The 17,180-nt window shown below is 41.4% G+C and overlaps 1 protein-coding gene across 1 annotated transcript in view; it reads right to left on the reverse strand.

Annotated features, from left to right (window-relative positions):
* NTSR2 (neurotensin receptor 2) overlaps positions 1–17,180 on the reverse strand; it is a 200,727-nt gene that overhangs the window by 175,272 nt on the left and 8,275 nt on the right. Inside the window, exon 2 of the mRNA XM_069728106.1 lies at positions 8,326–8,608. Coding sequence (XP_069584207.1) covers positions 8,326–8,608 — 283 coding nt within the window. The remainder of the gene's footprint in view (positions 1–8,325; positions 8,609–17,180) is intronic.

The following is a 17,180-nucleotide window of genomic DNA, read 5'->3' on the forward strand; positions in this document are numbered from 1 at the left end:
CCACTCTCGGTGTTTTCCTGGCCCCCACTCACTGCCGACTATGCAGCCCCATTGACTTGCATTGGGTTTCGTGTTTCGGTCGATCCCGACTTTACGTCATAATCGGCCGATTTCACTCGACCCGACTTTGGACATAGTCGGGTTTCGCAAAACCCGGCTCGACTCTAAAAAGGTCAAGGTCGCTCAACTCTACCGGTGGGTATAGCCAAAGTTAGGCCATGTGCACATGTTCAGGTTTTTTTGCGTTTTTTCGCGCTAAAAACGCTATAAAAACTCATTACAAATGCATACATTATACATTCTATCATTTAGAATGCATTCTGCATGTTTTGTGCACATGGATGCGTTTTTTTCCGCGAAAAGAATGCATCGCGGTAAAAAAATGAGCATGTTCATTATTTTTGCGGATTTTTTGCATTTTTCCCGCAATTCTATGCATTTGGGCAAAAAACGCACAAAAAACGTGTCAAAAATGCATCAAAAACGCGTCAAAAAACGCACATACCCTGAGTCTAATGGGTACGAGATTGTGGGGGGATTTATTATTTGCCAGCAGGAATCAGGTCTACATACTAGATGGTCTGTAAGAGTAACCCACTACCGTGAGCATGACCACCAGCACTTTACTTGTACAGTGATCCTTAGCCAGCTTACCACAACCTGCCCAAATCCTACAGAACTGCTTTTTGATACACATTGTAGAAAGTCTCTCCCAATGCAGCTATTATATCTACCATCAGGAGTGGAACTCTCGTTGGACCTGATAACCAAGGTCACAATGGGAGAGTCTCAAGATGTTGTGTGCAATGGCATCTGAAGGTGAAAAGGACCCAGGAGCAGCACATATAAAATTTTCTTTCTTTGGTCTGAAATTTCATTCATTTTTTGTTTTGTTTTCAGTTAATTTAAAGAGTGTATAAATGTAGAGGTCTGTTCTGGGGTCAGAATGATTTTGGAGGTCTGAGTTATGGTATGAATTTGTTATGCTATTGAAGCTACTCACTCGGAACAACAGATAAATCTAAATACTGAAACTGACCCTGCCAGTTTCTGTACAGACTAGAGATCCAGTCCCTAGTGGTTCTTGCATGAGCAGAGATTACCCTAACCACAAACTAGAAGATGGCAACTCAGATCTATGCTGCCTAAATGGCTGTCGAGCACATCATATTTACCCTAAAGAACCGTAGGGCAGACCAGAGTGTAAATTAGCTACAAAATGTAAAGTGTGCTGAAAAAAGGAAAGATCTCAGAGTGAGTAAAATAAACCATCAAATAAAAAATAAGGTATAAAGTGAGTACTGTTAGAAAATGTGTCACCTACCTCATAAAAGGAAACAAGATAGGTGCAAAGTACAGAAACAGCAAAGAGATAAACTCTAGATTGATTTTCAGTGACTAGCTTAAAGCTACAGCAGAATGGCTGAAGATCCACAAGAAGCTGTCATCAGCAGGAAATGCACTAAGAGGAAAGAATATAAAGCCGCACATGAAAGGTGATAGGGCAGACAAATGAAAACACCTGTATTAAGATAAACAAGCTAGAATAACAGAGCCTAAACACCCGGAGAAAAGGTATGTCTGCTGTGGCTCGGCCAACAGAGAAGCTGACCACAGAACACAGTCTCAAGGGTTTGAACCCAGGAGCGTGCCAGAATTATTTTAGAGGTTTGGCCTTGATTGTGAATTATATTAGACGTCTGATCTGGGGTCTTCTGCTGTGGAGTGTAAATTAACCTGGAGGTTTGGTCTAAGGTCTAAATTAATTTAGAGATTTGATGTCATATTCAAGTAATTTTAAAGGTCCGATTTGGTGTCTAAATTATCTTGGGAAGTCTAATTTGAGTAACCAAATGATTTCATATGTCCCATCTAGCATCTGAATGATTTCAGAGGTCTAATTTGACGTTCAAACTATTTTGAAGGTTTGGTCTGGGGTCTGAATTTGTTTAGAGGTCTGATTTGAGTCCTAATTCATTTAGAGGTTTAGTTTTTCTCATTTTTCAACCGATAAATAATAATAAATCTTTTTTTTCTTTTCTAAAATCTCTAATAATAATAAATCTTGATCTAAACTGTTTCACAAGTTTAGCAAAAGGCAGAGAAATTCTTAGAAAAATATATATTTTTGTGCATTTCTTGGTTGACACATGTTTAATCACATCTCATTCATTCATGCATTTATTCATACCATCTTAATCAAATCACTCTGTCTTCTCCCTCAGATGTGGCCTTTGTTCATACTGAACACAATATACTGTAATCATTATAGAAATAATAATCCTGGTGTCACATACAATTCATTATACTGGCATTATGTTAAGCTATAAATGATTTAATTTGCTCATACTGTATATTGGATGCAACTATATTAAAAGGACCCTGGTACAATATGTACAACTGGAGGGTGATACTGGGGAACATCATGAGGGGCTTCAACAAGCCTCTCTGCCTTGGTCAGGCGATTATAATGTAGACATAGAGCAGTGAACTAAGTCTTTGAATTTGGACAAGTGAAAGCCTATTAATTATCACTCATATTTGTAATTAATTAGCAGTTTTCGTCAAAGCTTAACTCGATGTCAATCATTACATACGCAGGGTGCAGCCAGTGTCATATCCCTTAGTAGAATCTTTGATTATTGCTCTTCTTGCCATTACTCCTTAGTAGTGATGAACAAACGTGCTGGGATAAGGTGTTATCCAAGCATGCTCGTGTGCTAGCAGAGTGTTTTCGGCGTGCTAGAAAAATATGTTTAAGTCCCCATGGCTACTTGTCTTGCAGCTGTTCGACAGCCGTAACACAAGCAGGGATTGCCTATTTGTTAGTTAATCACTGCATGTGTTGCGACTGTCAAGCAGCTGCGAGATATGCAGGCGCATGGACTTGAACATACTTTTTGAGCACATGGAATTAATAGGGTTAGTAAGCGAGCATGCTCGGATAAATCCTTATCTGAGCATGTTCGCTCATCGCCAGGTACAGACTGGGGCTGAAATTCAGCTCAGGCATTTGAAATCACACAGGCCCATGTTGTCCCCGTCCCCATGAACCAGATGGGATATATTACTAATATTACCCTGGATGAAGGAAAGGAAGATTTTCTACAAGACCAATATTTCTATTGATACTCGTGGCCTGCTGGGATAAGTGACGGAGTCAGCAACTTTGTGCTCCATCACAACTCTTAACATTATGGGTATCTTGAGAACACCGATTCTGTTAACAATGTAGGAGACAATGCAGCCCATGACCAGACAGGCCCTTCTGCCATTTACCAGAATTTCCAGATGGCCAGTCTGGCCCTGCTCATCGCTACACCTTAGTGTACTCCTTAAGATGTGTCAGTTCAGGATGTACAGCAACCATGTAATTTGATATCACCTTTTCCCAAGTTGGAGGTGGCTATGTGTACAGGGTGCTCCCAGGTGAAGGGACGCACTAAGGCAAACACGTCAATGCTTATATCTGTGTGCTGAGATGGAGAACATGACAAGAGATCCAGAAAAAAACTCTTGAAATGCTGGATGCTTAGTCACATGCTTAGTCCAAATTTTCAGAAATCTTGGATTTAAGGTTCATCGCGAACAGACTGCCTCTTCTCAGATAAAAGACATCCTGTAGGCTCTACTCACATTGATCCATTGTGTGTAGCGATGGACGAACACAAACAGTAAAGTTTTGGGTCTGTACCGAACACCTACTGTTCGGGCACGGACCCCGAACACTGACTTCTCCAGGAATTCTGTGTTTCTACTATGGTTCGGCATCCCAAACATCAGGTGTTTCCCATGCTGTCATCTGCATGACAGCGAGAGAAACACCGGCGGCTCTGATTGGCAGTAAGATTATTCCCGCCGGTCAGAGTGCCAGCAGCTGTGACTGGCAGGAAAAGGTTAACCTCCAGTCACAGAGATGTTGACTAATGTGAGTACAATTCCCATCAACCTACACCTGCTGTCGCTAATAACAGCGAGAGCAGGTGCTGCAGATGGGAGTATTCATCAGCCGGCAACTGCACAATAAATACTTTTAAAAAATGATGTGAGGTCTGTTCTATTTTTGAAAATCAGCATAGCAAAACTGACAGCTGCAGGCTGCAACCCTCAGCAGTCAACTTTATTATGGCTCGTTATCAAGAATAGGTGGGTCCCTATGCCGTTTTTTTTAGTTATTTAAATAAATAATTAATAAAATAATGGCGTGAGGTCTCCCGCATTTTTGACAACCAGCTAAGCTAAAGCAGACAGCTGGGGCTGGTATTCACAGGATGGTAAGGGGTCATGGATATTGGCCCTTTCAGCCTAAAATTAGCAACCCGCAACGGCCCCCAAAATGGTGCATCTCTTAATTTTTTTAAATGTTCGGACGAACCCAAACATTCAGGGGTTTGCCCATTACTAATTCTGTGTAGACTTCATTTTCCAAGTAGTGGCACACTTCTACAGAAGTCTACTTTTTCTAAAGAAGTTTTTAGACCATCAACTATGCAGTCCTTTCTTATATGGGTTTTCATGAATCATCAATCCTCAGGGTTAATCTTGAATCATGAAACTTCAGGAGCACAAAACTTCACGGCCCCCCAGTTTCCTTCTTCTAAGGGGCTTGTGTACTCCTTAATGATTGACAGTTAGAGCAGGTTGTATAACTAATCTATGAGCCTATGCTGTGTACTTTGAGATGCTGCAAGCAGAGGAAGCTTTGCATCTGTTGCATCAGGGGACAGGGGCACGGATCCAGAGATCCCACTAGATTTAGAGTAACACTTACAAGCTGTATAGCAAGAACTTGCAAAGGCACCCTTCTTGTCTAGGAGATTGGCCTCCGCTGGTAGACTGCAAAGGTGGACAGTAACCTTAGCAAGAGCAGTACACTGTAAAATTATATATCCTTCAGTTCTTGAGAATGGAGAGATTTTTTTATAAAAACAAATTTGATTAATTATACAATAAATACAAAATAACAAGATGGAGACCTTTAAAAAACATAAAAAATACCAAGTTGTGAGATGAACCCCATTTTCCCTGCTCAGACAAGGTCACTGTTATTATATCTAGGAAAAAAAAAAAGGAAAAAAAAAGAGCATGAGTGCTGTGGGGCAACAGGCCGTCCACCCTGCTGGTGCATGGCCGCTGTGGCGGTGGTTGCCGCATGGCTCCGCTCCGTTAGGGCGGTAGGACCCACTACGAGGTTTGCCGTGAAGTGGCAGTGGGCTTCATACAGTCTGATCAGAATGTTAAACTGAAAACCTCATGTTGAGTATATAAAGTTTTGCCTAGCGGCTTTAGATCAGCGTATGATTTTGGGATGTGCGGTTCATGCTCTTTTTTTTTTTCCTTTTTGTACAAAGCATGTTATTATATCTAGCCAAAAGGTAGTCACATACCATAAACAGTAGCACAAAAATACATACAAATTATAATATATGAAAATATCTAAAAGAAACAAGGTGTTAAAGAACATTTAGGTGTCTCAACATGATAATAAAAATATACAAGTGCCAAGTAAAAAAAAAAAGTCACTGATTAAAGGAACAAAAAAGCAACAACAACAAAAGGCATTAAAGGGAACCTGTCACCCCGTTTTTTGAGATTGAGCTATAAATACTGTTAAATAGGGCCTGCGCTGTGTGTTCCTATAGTGTATGTAGTGTACCCCGATTCCCCACCTATGCTGAGAAATAACTTACCAAAGTCGCCGTTTTCGCCTGTCAATCAGGCTGGTCAGGTCGGGAGGGTGTGTTCACATCGCTGGTTCTTCCTCAGCTTTACGTTGGTGGCGTAGTGGCGTAGTGGTGAACAAGCAGCGCGCGATCTGCGCTGTAATCCCTTGCATCGGTGGGGGCGGCCATCTTCCTGGGGCCGCGCGTGCGCAGATCGAGTGCTCTGCTGCACGGGGCTTCAGGAAAATGGCCGCGGGATGCCGCGCATGCGCATTAGAGATCGCGGCGGCCATTTTCCCAAAGCCGAGTTTGCATCTCGGCTTTGGGAAAATGGCCGCCGCGATCTCTAATGCGCACGCGCGGCATCCCGCGGCCATTTTCCTGAAGCCCCGTGCAGCAGAGCACTCGATCTGCGCACGCGCGGCCCCAGGAAGATGGCCGCCCCCACCGATGCAAGGGATTTCAGCGCAGATCGCGCGCTGCTTGTTCACCACTACGCCACTACGCCACCAACGTAAAGCTGAGGAAGAACCAGCGATGTCACCACGCCCTCCCGACCTGACCAGCCTGATTGACAGGCGAAAACGGCGACTTTGGTAAGTTATTTCTCAGCATAGGTGGGGAATCGGGGTACACTACATACACTATAGGAACACACAGCGCAGGCCCTATTTAACAGTATTTATAGCTCAATCTCAAAAAACGGGGTGACAGGTTCCCTTTAATCATTTTTTAAATAAATAAAGGATCAAATTCCAGATGTGCCAAAACAAATCATCCATAAACTCTGGCCACTTCTGGAATATTAGAGGATTTTTAGTAAGAGGTAAATTGCTAAGTGGCTCGTTTTTACAATCTTATAATTAATTATATATAATATACATAATTATATTTAAGATTACATAAGCTAGGACAAAACTTTTACAATTATTCTCAGCTGAGAACTTGTGGTTTATTTCCACCTGGTTATATTGGAGACCTTCCAAAACTGAATGCTATATACAAAGAAGATCTAAAAGTGCCAATCGTTTTCATACAGGCTTGTTCCTGAACTTTTCAATCTTTACTCAGATACACACCTCAACCAGTACCTTGAAGAGAAAGTCAATGGAGCTACCAAATCAGGAAGAAGAGCTGAGGAGAACATTGCTCCACATACCTTTGCTAGGACTTCTATCAAGAGTAGTTTGCAAATTCCCTTTATTCCTGGCAGAAGTCCTCCTCTAAATCCTGATGAGTCAACTTCTCATGTGGACTGAATGGCACTACGATAGGTGAGGGTATTGCTGTAGTGCATCCAACGGCAAATAACCTGATAGATTTTTTCACATCACCTGGAAGTTGCTTTGATGACATGATCAAAAAAAGTCTATCCGATGATACAGAAGGGTTTATCAGAAGTTAGAGGAATATGCTACCATTTTGGAAGACCCTATTCTGCTCTACTGAGTCTGCTTACACCACCATCTGCTGGACATGTTGGACATGCTCTATGAGCAGTTGAGTATGATAAGTTTAGTACTTGTTTGGAGATCAGAAATTAGAAATGTCCATCACATCATCCTTTAATAAAGACCACCAGCTGGATTACAAGAGCGACAGCCATAGAGGAACAGAGGTTTTTTTGGTAAGCATTATGTGTTTGTGAAGTCATTGCCTATTCATGAAATCACATAGACAATGCCTATAGCTATGAACGTTTGGATTTTTCCCATGTTAGAAGCAAGGTCTTCTTGGATTTAGATGAAAAAAACTATTTTGCCCTATGTATTGACTAAGCATCTACATATAAAAACATCTGAGAAACTTGTGAGCTTTGATCTAGCTTTTAAAAACTACCATTATATAGCATTTTGTTGGTTTTTCAGTGTAAATGTCTTTTGACAGATGACTTATAGAGTTATATGGTACACTAGATGGCAGCCCGATTCTAAAGAATCGGGAGTCTAGAATCCAAATATACTTTATTTATTCAAATGTAAGAATAATACAATTAATAAATAATAGTAAGAAAGAACAAAAATAATAGGCAGTATATGGAGAAAACACCAAACAAAAGTTCAAAATTGGTGTGAAAATGTCACTGAACCACTTCACAACTAAATATATATAGTTTTGGTAAATGGTATTATCATTTTTTTGATGAAATTCAGCAGGAGCTTGAAGAGCAACGTCACTGGGCCCGCCTCCACGCAGTAGAAACTTGCTGTGAGGTAAAAATTCCAAAATCACACACAAAATGGCGGGCGGAGTGTGTCACAGTACGGCACGTTTCTGATTGGTCGCTCGCAGCAGGCGGCAACCAATCAGACACTGGACACTGTTGACGTCACTTATCTCCGGACATTAGCTCCGGACATTAGCTCCGGACATTAGCTCCGGACAAAGCCACGGAAGTTGGCACAAATTGCAGGAAGTAGTATTCTAGGCAATTATATATTAGATGACTAATTTGTATGAATTAATATTAAAAAGTACATAGGTTCTAGATTATTTTGTGCTTTGCTTCCTGGACAGAAGATTTGCTGCAAGCAAAATAAATTAAGCATACACATTTTCATATTCCGTAAGACCATAATTTATACATTGATAATATGTGTTATTTATGCGTTAATATAACAAAAGAAATGACATAACAAAAGAAATGAGCAATTTCCTTAACTGAGCATATAAATGCTGTGCTGTAGAGCCTGGATGCGGTTGGGTTCACTGGACACAGTCAGGTTCTTCTTACCCCTTGTTCCTCCAACGCTTATCTTTGTTAGACCGGTGGAAGAGACAGACCTTTGATACTCATGTGCGTCTTTGAAAGCTCTGTTACTCTTGCAAGAAGAGTGCAGCGTCAAAGATGAGCGGGAGCGTAACGTCTCAAGTTTATTCACGGTTATGCAGTTTAGTCCTCCAATCAAGGTCACTGGAAGGACAAAGGACATAAATGCATTGACCTGAAAGGGAACAAAAATCATATGTAACTGGTACAACTGCCACAATACAACCAGATAAAGCTGATGTGTAACTGGACACTCCTGGTCAAAATGACTTATCGTGAAGCAAGTTGAAGATGAACTGATCTCTAAAAGGCCTACGTTGAAGATTACACATATTCTTTGTATTTTAGGCAAAAAAATATATATATTGTAATTTTTTTCATTTAAATGTAACTGGTACACCTGCCACAATACAACCAGATAAAGCTGATGTGTAACTGGACAGGGTTAACATGATCTTGGCCTTTAGAAAGTCCTCATTTAACATGTCAAAATCTAATTATAGAAATAGCTCCATGTATCTTCATAAGTGAGGGATATGGCTAGAAGAATATCCTCACCTTAGAGAGATTTAATGTGTTTTACCAACAGAACAATTCCAAATAATATCCAAATCAAATTGTCCTCTCAGGGCCCTCCACCTACACAACCCTGTCAGGCTCTGTGAATAGCATAAAATATTTCTACAACTACACATCACAAAAATGTTCACGGTATTTTCAGGCTTGTTCACATTTGATAGATAATGCAATAAATAGAAAATCTGCAAATTGTATTATTTATAAATTCTGTCTTCTCACCCCTGAGAAATTATTCTAAAGTGCCAGCCACAATTTGCCTCCCTTCTGTCTAACTTGCTCTTCACTGCCTGTTGTCAAGTGTGATCCATCTCCAGCCGAGAGGCCAAGGTGGATTATGGAGGTGTTTGTGTGTGGTGTTGTCTTTCTGCTCCTCTTCTACTGTCACTTTAGTCAAGGATAACAGATAAAGGCCAGGCAAGCCATTGGACTGTGGCAGGCGAAATACATTTTGGGATCTATCAGAAAGATTCAGTACCTATAGGGTTGCAATATGCTTGTGTATTGAAACGGCCAAATGAATCAGGATAGTCCCTAGGCATATTAGTCTGGCATGTGCACCAAAACTTTTTAACTATTTGCTAGTGATTGGGGCTGCAATACCATATTTTTCAACAGATGTACACTTTAAAAGCTTTGACTTGCTTTTATAATGCCTGCTCAGGGGCTTTATATTTTTGGCTTCAGAATGGTAGCTGTCCGTGGGGCATTATGCCGTCTGATTACAGTCAATCAATTTTAATGAAAGTAACAAAAAGCACCCAAAAATAATGAAAAATAGAAAGTATGCACAACTCTAAAGGACTATATTTTTAACTTACCAGAGAAGGTAGAGAGTATACGTGCCGTGAAAATTATATATTTTTTGAAAATTAAATATTAAAAACAAGATGACAAAAAATGTTTGAACAATGTAAGAGGCTGCAGGGCGAAATGTTAATAACAGGAGACCCTATAAGATGAGCATAGACCTTTAGTTGCTAAAGTGCATAGAGTGTAAGGTGCTGCTGTAAAGCGTGCATACCCAGTACAAAAGAGAAATAAGGAAAAGAACGTACATAATACTTACATACTCCATTATACCCTGTCTTACTCATGTACGTACGTCCTTTTCTTTATCTTTTGTATTGTGTATGCACGCTTTACAGCAGCACCTTACACTCTATGCACTTTAGCAACTAAAGGTCTCTGCAAATTCTCATTAATGCACGGACATTGTGTGCAGTTCTAGCTGGCAAATCACAATACATGCCAAGATGACAGAGACATTGAGATATTGATGCAGGAGCATTGAGCTACAGGCGCAAAAGATAAGGCACAACCAAAATGATTCACTTTTCTGTGTGTTGAAGAAAATTTAATTTTGGCATGTTGAGCATGTTAGACAGTAATCGCAGAGACTAGCTACAGCTTACAATACCTTCTTCTGGATTATATTATACAGTGGCATGTAAAAGTTAGGGCACCCCTAGTCAAAATTACTATGATTGTGAACAGTTAGGCAAGTTGAAGATGAAATGATCTCTAAAAGGCCTAAAGGTAAAGATTACATATTTTCTTTGTATTTTAGGCAAAAAAAATATATATAGTAATTTTTTTTTTTCATTTTAAAAGCTACAAAAAGGAAAATTAGGCTGATGCAAAAATGTGGCATCCTTGGAAATTTGTGTGTTCAGATAACTTTGATCAAGGTTTCAGATCTTAATTAGCGTGTTATGGTTATGGCTTGCTCACTATGAGAGCTGCTCGTAGGATTGTTAGAGAGGTAAATAAGAGCCCATGCTTTACTGCAAAAAGATTTATCAGACTCTGGAATTGTGGCACATTGTTCTACTGTTCAGAGACACTCGCACAAATATGGCTTTCATGTAAGAGTCATCAGAAGAAAACCTCTCCTCCATCCTCACCATAAAATTCAGCATTAGCAGTATGCAAAAGAACATCTAAGCAAGCCTGATGCAGTTTGGAAACAAGACCTGTGGATCAATGAAGTTAAAATCGAACTCTTTGGTCACAATGATCAAAGGTCTGTGTGGAGGAAAAAGGGTACAGAATTTCAGGAAAAGAACATCTCGCCAACCATGAAGCATGGGGGAATATTTCATGGGTAGAGGGAAGAATGGATTCAATGAAATTTCAACATATTCTTGATGCAAACATAACCCCATCTCTAAAATAAAAGCTGAAGTTGAAAAGAGGATGGCTTCTACAAATGGATAATGATCCTAAACACACGTCAAAATCCACAATAAACTTCCTCAAGAGGGGCAAGCTGAAGGTTTTACAATGGCCCTCACAGTCCCCTGATCTGAACAACATTGAAAATCTGTGACTAGACTGTTGTGAATTCTTTTGTCGGGCTCCCTCCTGTGGTCATGAATGGTACTTCGGCTGGTTCTGTCCATGGACTTCCTCTGGTGGGTGTTTCTGAGTTTCACAGGTGACGAGGTTAATTCGTTAGCTGCTGCTCTATTTAACTCCTCTTAGATCTTTGCTCCATGCCACCTCTCAATGTTCCAGTATTGGTCTGTTCACTCCTGGATCGTTCTTGTGACCTGTCTTCCCATCAGAAGCTAAGTTCCAGCTTGTATTTCTTTGGTTTGCTATTTTTCTGTCCAGCTTGCTATTTAATTTGTTGTCTTGCTTGCTGGAAGCTCTGGGACACAGAGGGAGTGCCTCCGCACCGTGAGTCGGAGCGGAGGGTCTTTTTGCGCCCTCTGCGTGGTCTTTTTGTAGGTTTTTGTGCTGACCGCAAAGTAACCTTTCCTATCCTCGGTCTGTTCAGTAAGTCGGGCCTCACTTTGCTAAATCTATTTCATCTCTGTGTTTGTATTTTCATCTTTACTCACAGTCATTATATGTGGGGGGCTGCCTTTTCCTTTGGGGAATTTCTCTGAGGCAAGGTAGGCTTTATTTTTCTATCTTCAGGGCTAGCTAGTTTCTTAGGCTGTGCCGAGTTGCATAGGGAGCGTTAGGCGCAATCCACGGCTATTTCTAGTGTGTTTGATAGGTTTAGGGATTGCGGTCAGCAGAGTTCCCACGTCTCAGAGCTCGTCCTGTATTATCAGTAACTATCAGGTCATTCTGTGTGCTCTTGACCACCAGGTCCATTATTGTCCTGACCACCAGGTCATAACAGTACAGGTGGCCCAAAGTACTAATGCATCTCAATAGAGGGATAAGAGAAGTTCTGAGACCATTTTTTTCTTTGCAGTGTGTTTTGTCTTTATTTTCCCCTTTACCTCTGGGTGGTTCAGGACACTGGTGTAAACATGGTCATTCAAGGTCTGTCCTCTTGGATGGATAATCTCACTACAAGGATACAAAACATTCAAGATTTTGTGGTTCAGAATCCAATGTCAGAGCCTAGGATTCCAATTCCTGATTTGTTTTTTGGTGATAGATCTAAGTTCTTGAATTTCAAAAATAATTGTAAATAGTTTCTTGCCTTGAAACCTCGCTCCTCAGGTGACCCTGTTCAACAAGTAAAGATCATTTCTTTGTTACGTGGTGACCCTCAAGACTGGGCATTTTCCATTGCGCCAGGAGATCCGGCATTGCGTGATGTTGATGCGTTTTTCCTGGCGCTTGGATTGCTTTATGACGAACCTAATTCAGTGGATCAGGCAGAGAAAATCTTGCTGGCTCTGTGTCAGGGTCAGGATGAAGCAGAGATATATTGTCAGAAGTTTAGAAAGTGGTCTGTGCTCACTCAGTGGAATGAATGTGCCCTGGCAGCAATCTTCAGAAAGTGTCTCTCTGAAGCCCTTAAGGATGTCATGGTGGGGTTTCCCATGCCTGCTGGTCTGAATGAGTCTATGTCCTTGGCCATTCAGATCGATCGACGCTTGCGTGAGCGTAAAGCTGTGCACCATTTGGCGGTATTATCTGAGCATGGGCCTGAGCCTATGCAATGTGATAGGACTTTGACCAGAGCTGAACGGCAAGAACACAGACGTCGGAATGGGCTATGTTTTTACTGTGGTGATTCCACTCATGCTATGTCCGATTGTCCTAAGCGCACTAAGCGGTTCGCTAGATCTGCCACCATTGGTACGGTACAGTCTAAATTTCTATTGTCTGCTACTCTGATTTGCTCTTTGTCATCCTATTCTGTTATGGCATTTGTGGATTCAGGCGCTGCCCTGAATTTGATGGACTTGGAGTATGCTAGGCGCTGTGGTTTTTTCTTGGAGCCCTTGCAGTGTCCTATTCCATTGAGAGGAATTGATGCTACGCCTTTGGCCAAGAATAAGCCTCAGTACTGGACCCAATTGACCATGTGCATGGCTCCTGCACATCAGGAGGATATCCGCTTTCTGGTGTTGCATAATCTGCATGATGTGGTCGTTTTGGGGTTGCCATGGCTACAGGTTCATAATCCAGTATTGGACTGGAAATCTATGTCTGTGTCCAGCTGGGGTTGCCAGGGGGTACATGGTGATGTTCCATTTTTGTCTATTTCGTCTTCCACTCCTTCTGAAGTTCCAGAGTTTTTGTCGGATTATCGGGATGTATTTGATGAGCCCAAAGCCAGTGCCCTACCTCCTCATAGGGATTGCGATTGTGCAATTAATTTGATTCTTGGTAGTAAGTTTCCTAAGGGCCGATTGTTCAATTTATCTGTGCCAGAACACGCCGCTATGCAGAGTTATATAAAGGAATCCTTGGAGAAAGGCCATATTCGCCAGTCGTCATCACCGTTAGGAGCAGGGTTCTTTTTTGTGGCCAAGAAGGATGGTTCTTTGAGACCTTGTATTGATTACTGCCTTCTTAATAAAATTACAGTCAAATTTCAGTATCCTTTGCCGTTGCTGTCTGATTTGTTTGCTCGTATTAAAGGGGCTAGTTGGTTCACCAAGATAGATCTTCGAGGGGCGTATAATCTTGTGTGTATTAAACAAGGCGATGAATGGAAAACAGCATTTAATACGCCCGAGGGCCATTTTGAGTACCTGGTTATGCCATTCGGGCTTTCCAATGCTCCATCAGTATTTCAGTCCTTTATGCATGACATCTTCCGAGAGTGCCTGGATAAATTCCTGATTGTGTATTTGGATGATATTTTGGTCTTTTCGGATGATTGGGAGTCTCATGTGAAGCAGGTCAGAATGGTGTTCCAGGTCCTTCGTGCGAATTCCTTGTTTGTGAAGGGGTCAAAGTGTCTCTTTGGAGTTCAGAAGGTTTCATTTTTGGGGTTCATTTTTTCCCCTTCTACTATCGAGATGGACCCTGTTAAAGTCCAAGCCATTTACGATTGGACTCAGCCGACATCTGTGAAGAGCCTGCAAAAAATCCTGGGTTTTTGCCTCTGATGTTCATGCTGCTGATCTGGTTCGTGCCTTTCATTTGGCTCATCCTGGTCGGCCTGGGGGCTCTGGTGAGGGTTCGGTGACTCCTCCTCAAGGGGGGGTACTGTTGTGAATTCTGTTGTCGGGCTCCCTCCTGTGGTCATGAATGGTACTTCGGCTGGTTCTGTCCATGGACTTCCTCTGGTGGGTGTTTCTGAGTTTCACAGGTGACGAGGTTAATTCGTTAGCTGCTCTATTTAACTCCTCTTAGATCTTTGCACCATGCCACCTGTCAATGTTCCAGTATTGGTCTGTTCACTCCTGGATCATTCTTGTGACCTGTCTTCCCATCAGAAGCTAAGTTCCAGCTTGTATTTCTTTGGTTTGCTATTTTTCTGTCCAGCTTGCTATTTAATTTGTTGTCTTGCTTGCTGGAAGCTCTGGGACGCAGAGGGAGCGCCTCCGCACCGTGAGTCGGTGCGAAGGGTCTTTTTGCGCCCTCTGCGTGGTCTTTTTGTAGGTTTTTGTGCTGACCGCAAAGTAACCTTTCTTATCCTCGGTCTGTTCAGTAAGTCGGGCCTCACTTTGCTAAATCTATTTCATCTCTGTGTTTGTATTTTCATCTTTACTCACAGTCATTATGTGGGGGGCTGCCTTTTCCTTTGGGGAATTTCTCTGAGGCAAGGTAGGCTTTATTTTTCTTTCTTCAGGACTAGCTAGTTTCTTAGGCTGTGCCGAGTTGCATAGGGAGCGTTAGGCGCAATCCACGGCTATTTCTAGTGTGTTTGATAGGTTTAGGGATTGCGGTCAGCAGAGTTCCCACGTCTCAGAGCTCGTCCTGTATTATCAGTAACTATCAGGTCATTCTGTGTGCTCTTAACCACCAGGTCCATTATTGTCCTGACCACCAGGTCATAACACTAGACCTCAAATTAGCAATGCATACAAGACAACCCAGGAATCTCACAGAACTGGAAGAATTGTCTAAGGAAGAATGGACAAAAATCCATCAAACAAGAATTGAAAGACGATTGGCTGGCTACAAAAAGCGTTTACAAGCTGTGATACTTTCAAAAGGGAGTATACTAACCATGCAGAGTGCCCAAACTTTAGCATTTTCCCATTTCCTTTTTTTAACTTTTAAAATGTAAAAGATAAAAATATGTATATATTTTGCCTAAAATACACAGGATATATGTCATCTTTAACCCCTTCACCCCGAAGCCTATTTTCAACTTCCTAACCAAGCCATTTTTTTCAATTCTGACCACTGTCTCTTTATGAGGCCATAACTCTGGAACGCTTCAACGGATCCCGGTGATTCTGACATTGTTTTCTCGTGACATATTCTACTTTATGATACTGGTAACATATGACTTATGTTTATTTGTGAAAAAAGATGGAAATTTGGCGAAAATTTTGCAATTTTTTTGCTTTGAATTTTTATGCCCTTACATCAGAAAGATATGTCAGAAAAATTAGTTCATAAATAACATTTCCCACATGTGTACTAAACATCAGCACAATTTTGGAACCAAAATATTTTTTTGTCAGAAAGTCATAAGGATTAAAAGTTGACCAGCGATTTTTCATTTTTTCAATAAAATTTCCAAAACCATATTTTTAGGGACCACCCCACACTTGAAGTCACTTTGAGGGGTCTATATGACAGAAAATACCCAAAAGTGACACCATTCCAAAAACCCTTCAGGTGCTTCACAGGAGCTGAAGCAATGTGGAAGGAAAAAATGAACATTTAACTTTTTAGTCACAAAAATAATCTTTTGGCAATGATTTTTTATTTTCATATGTGTAAAAGGAGAAAACGGTCCACTAAAATTGTTGGGCAATTTCTCCTGAGTACACTGATACCCCATATGTGGAGGAGAACCACTGTTTGGACGCACGGCAAGGCTCGGAAGAGAAGGAGCATCTTTTGACTTTTTGAACGCAAAATTGGCTGGAATTGAGAGCGGACGCCATGTCACGTTTGAAGGGCCCCTGATGTGCCTAAACATTGGAAAAACCCCACAAGTGACCCCATTTTGGAAACTAGATCCTTTAATGAACTTATTTAGCTGTGTGGCGAGCAGTTTGAACCCCCAGGCTCTTCACAGAAGTTTATAGCGTAGAGCCGTGAAAAAAAAAATCACATTTTTTTTCACGAAAATGATCTTTTGGCAACGATTTTTTTATTTTCACAATCATAAAAGGAGAAAACGATCCACTAAAATTGTTGAGCAATTTTTCCTGAGTACGTCGATACTCCATATGTGGGGGAAGACCACTGTTTGTGCGCATGGCAGGGCTCAGAATGGAAGGAGTGATGTTTTGGATTGCAGACTTTGATGGAATGGTCTGCAGGCGTCATGTTGCGTTTGCAGAGCCCCTGATGTGCCTTAACAGTGGAAATCCTCCATAACGGACCCCATTTTGGAAACTACACCTCTGAAGGAATTTATCTAGAGGCATAGTTTTATAGTAAAAATTATAATGCTTTTTGTTTTAATGGTGTATGAATTTATAATGTGGTGTTATATGTAAGATGTGCGGGGTACATCACATTATAAAAGTGTGTTGTGTCAACAGGGTATAAACTAATTTTAGTAATTTGTGGACGTGTGGTACGCTTTGAAGCAATCCTTCATGCAAAGGCCAGGTTTCTCGGGGCAGGTTTCACAATGGTAAGTTGTGTCCTTTCGGATTTCCTTCTTGGAGCATACTCTGCACCGTTTTTCTGTTTGGCCTGTCCTCGCTGTTTGGGGAACCTGTCCTGGAAAATGTTGACCTGGGACAATACGGGCACTATCAGATTCAGAAGTACTGGGGCCCTCACCTCCCCAAGTGCCAAACATTAGGGCCTTGATGGCTTCCTCCTGA

Source organism: Ranitomeya imitator, chromosome 5, assembly GCF_032444005.1.
Source record: "Ranitomeya imitator isolate aRanImi1 chromosome 5, aRanImi1.pri, whole genome shotgun sequence".
NCBI lineage: Eukaryota > Metazoa > Chordata > Amphibia > Anura > Dendrobatidae > Ranitomeya > Ranitomeya imitator.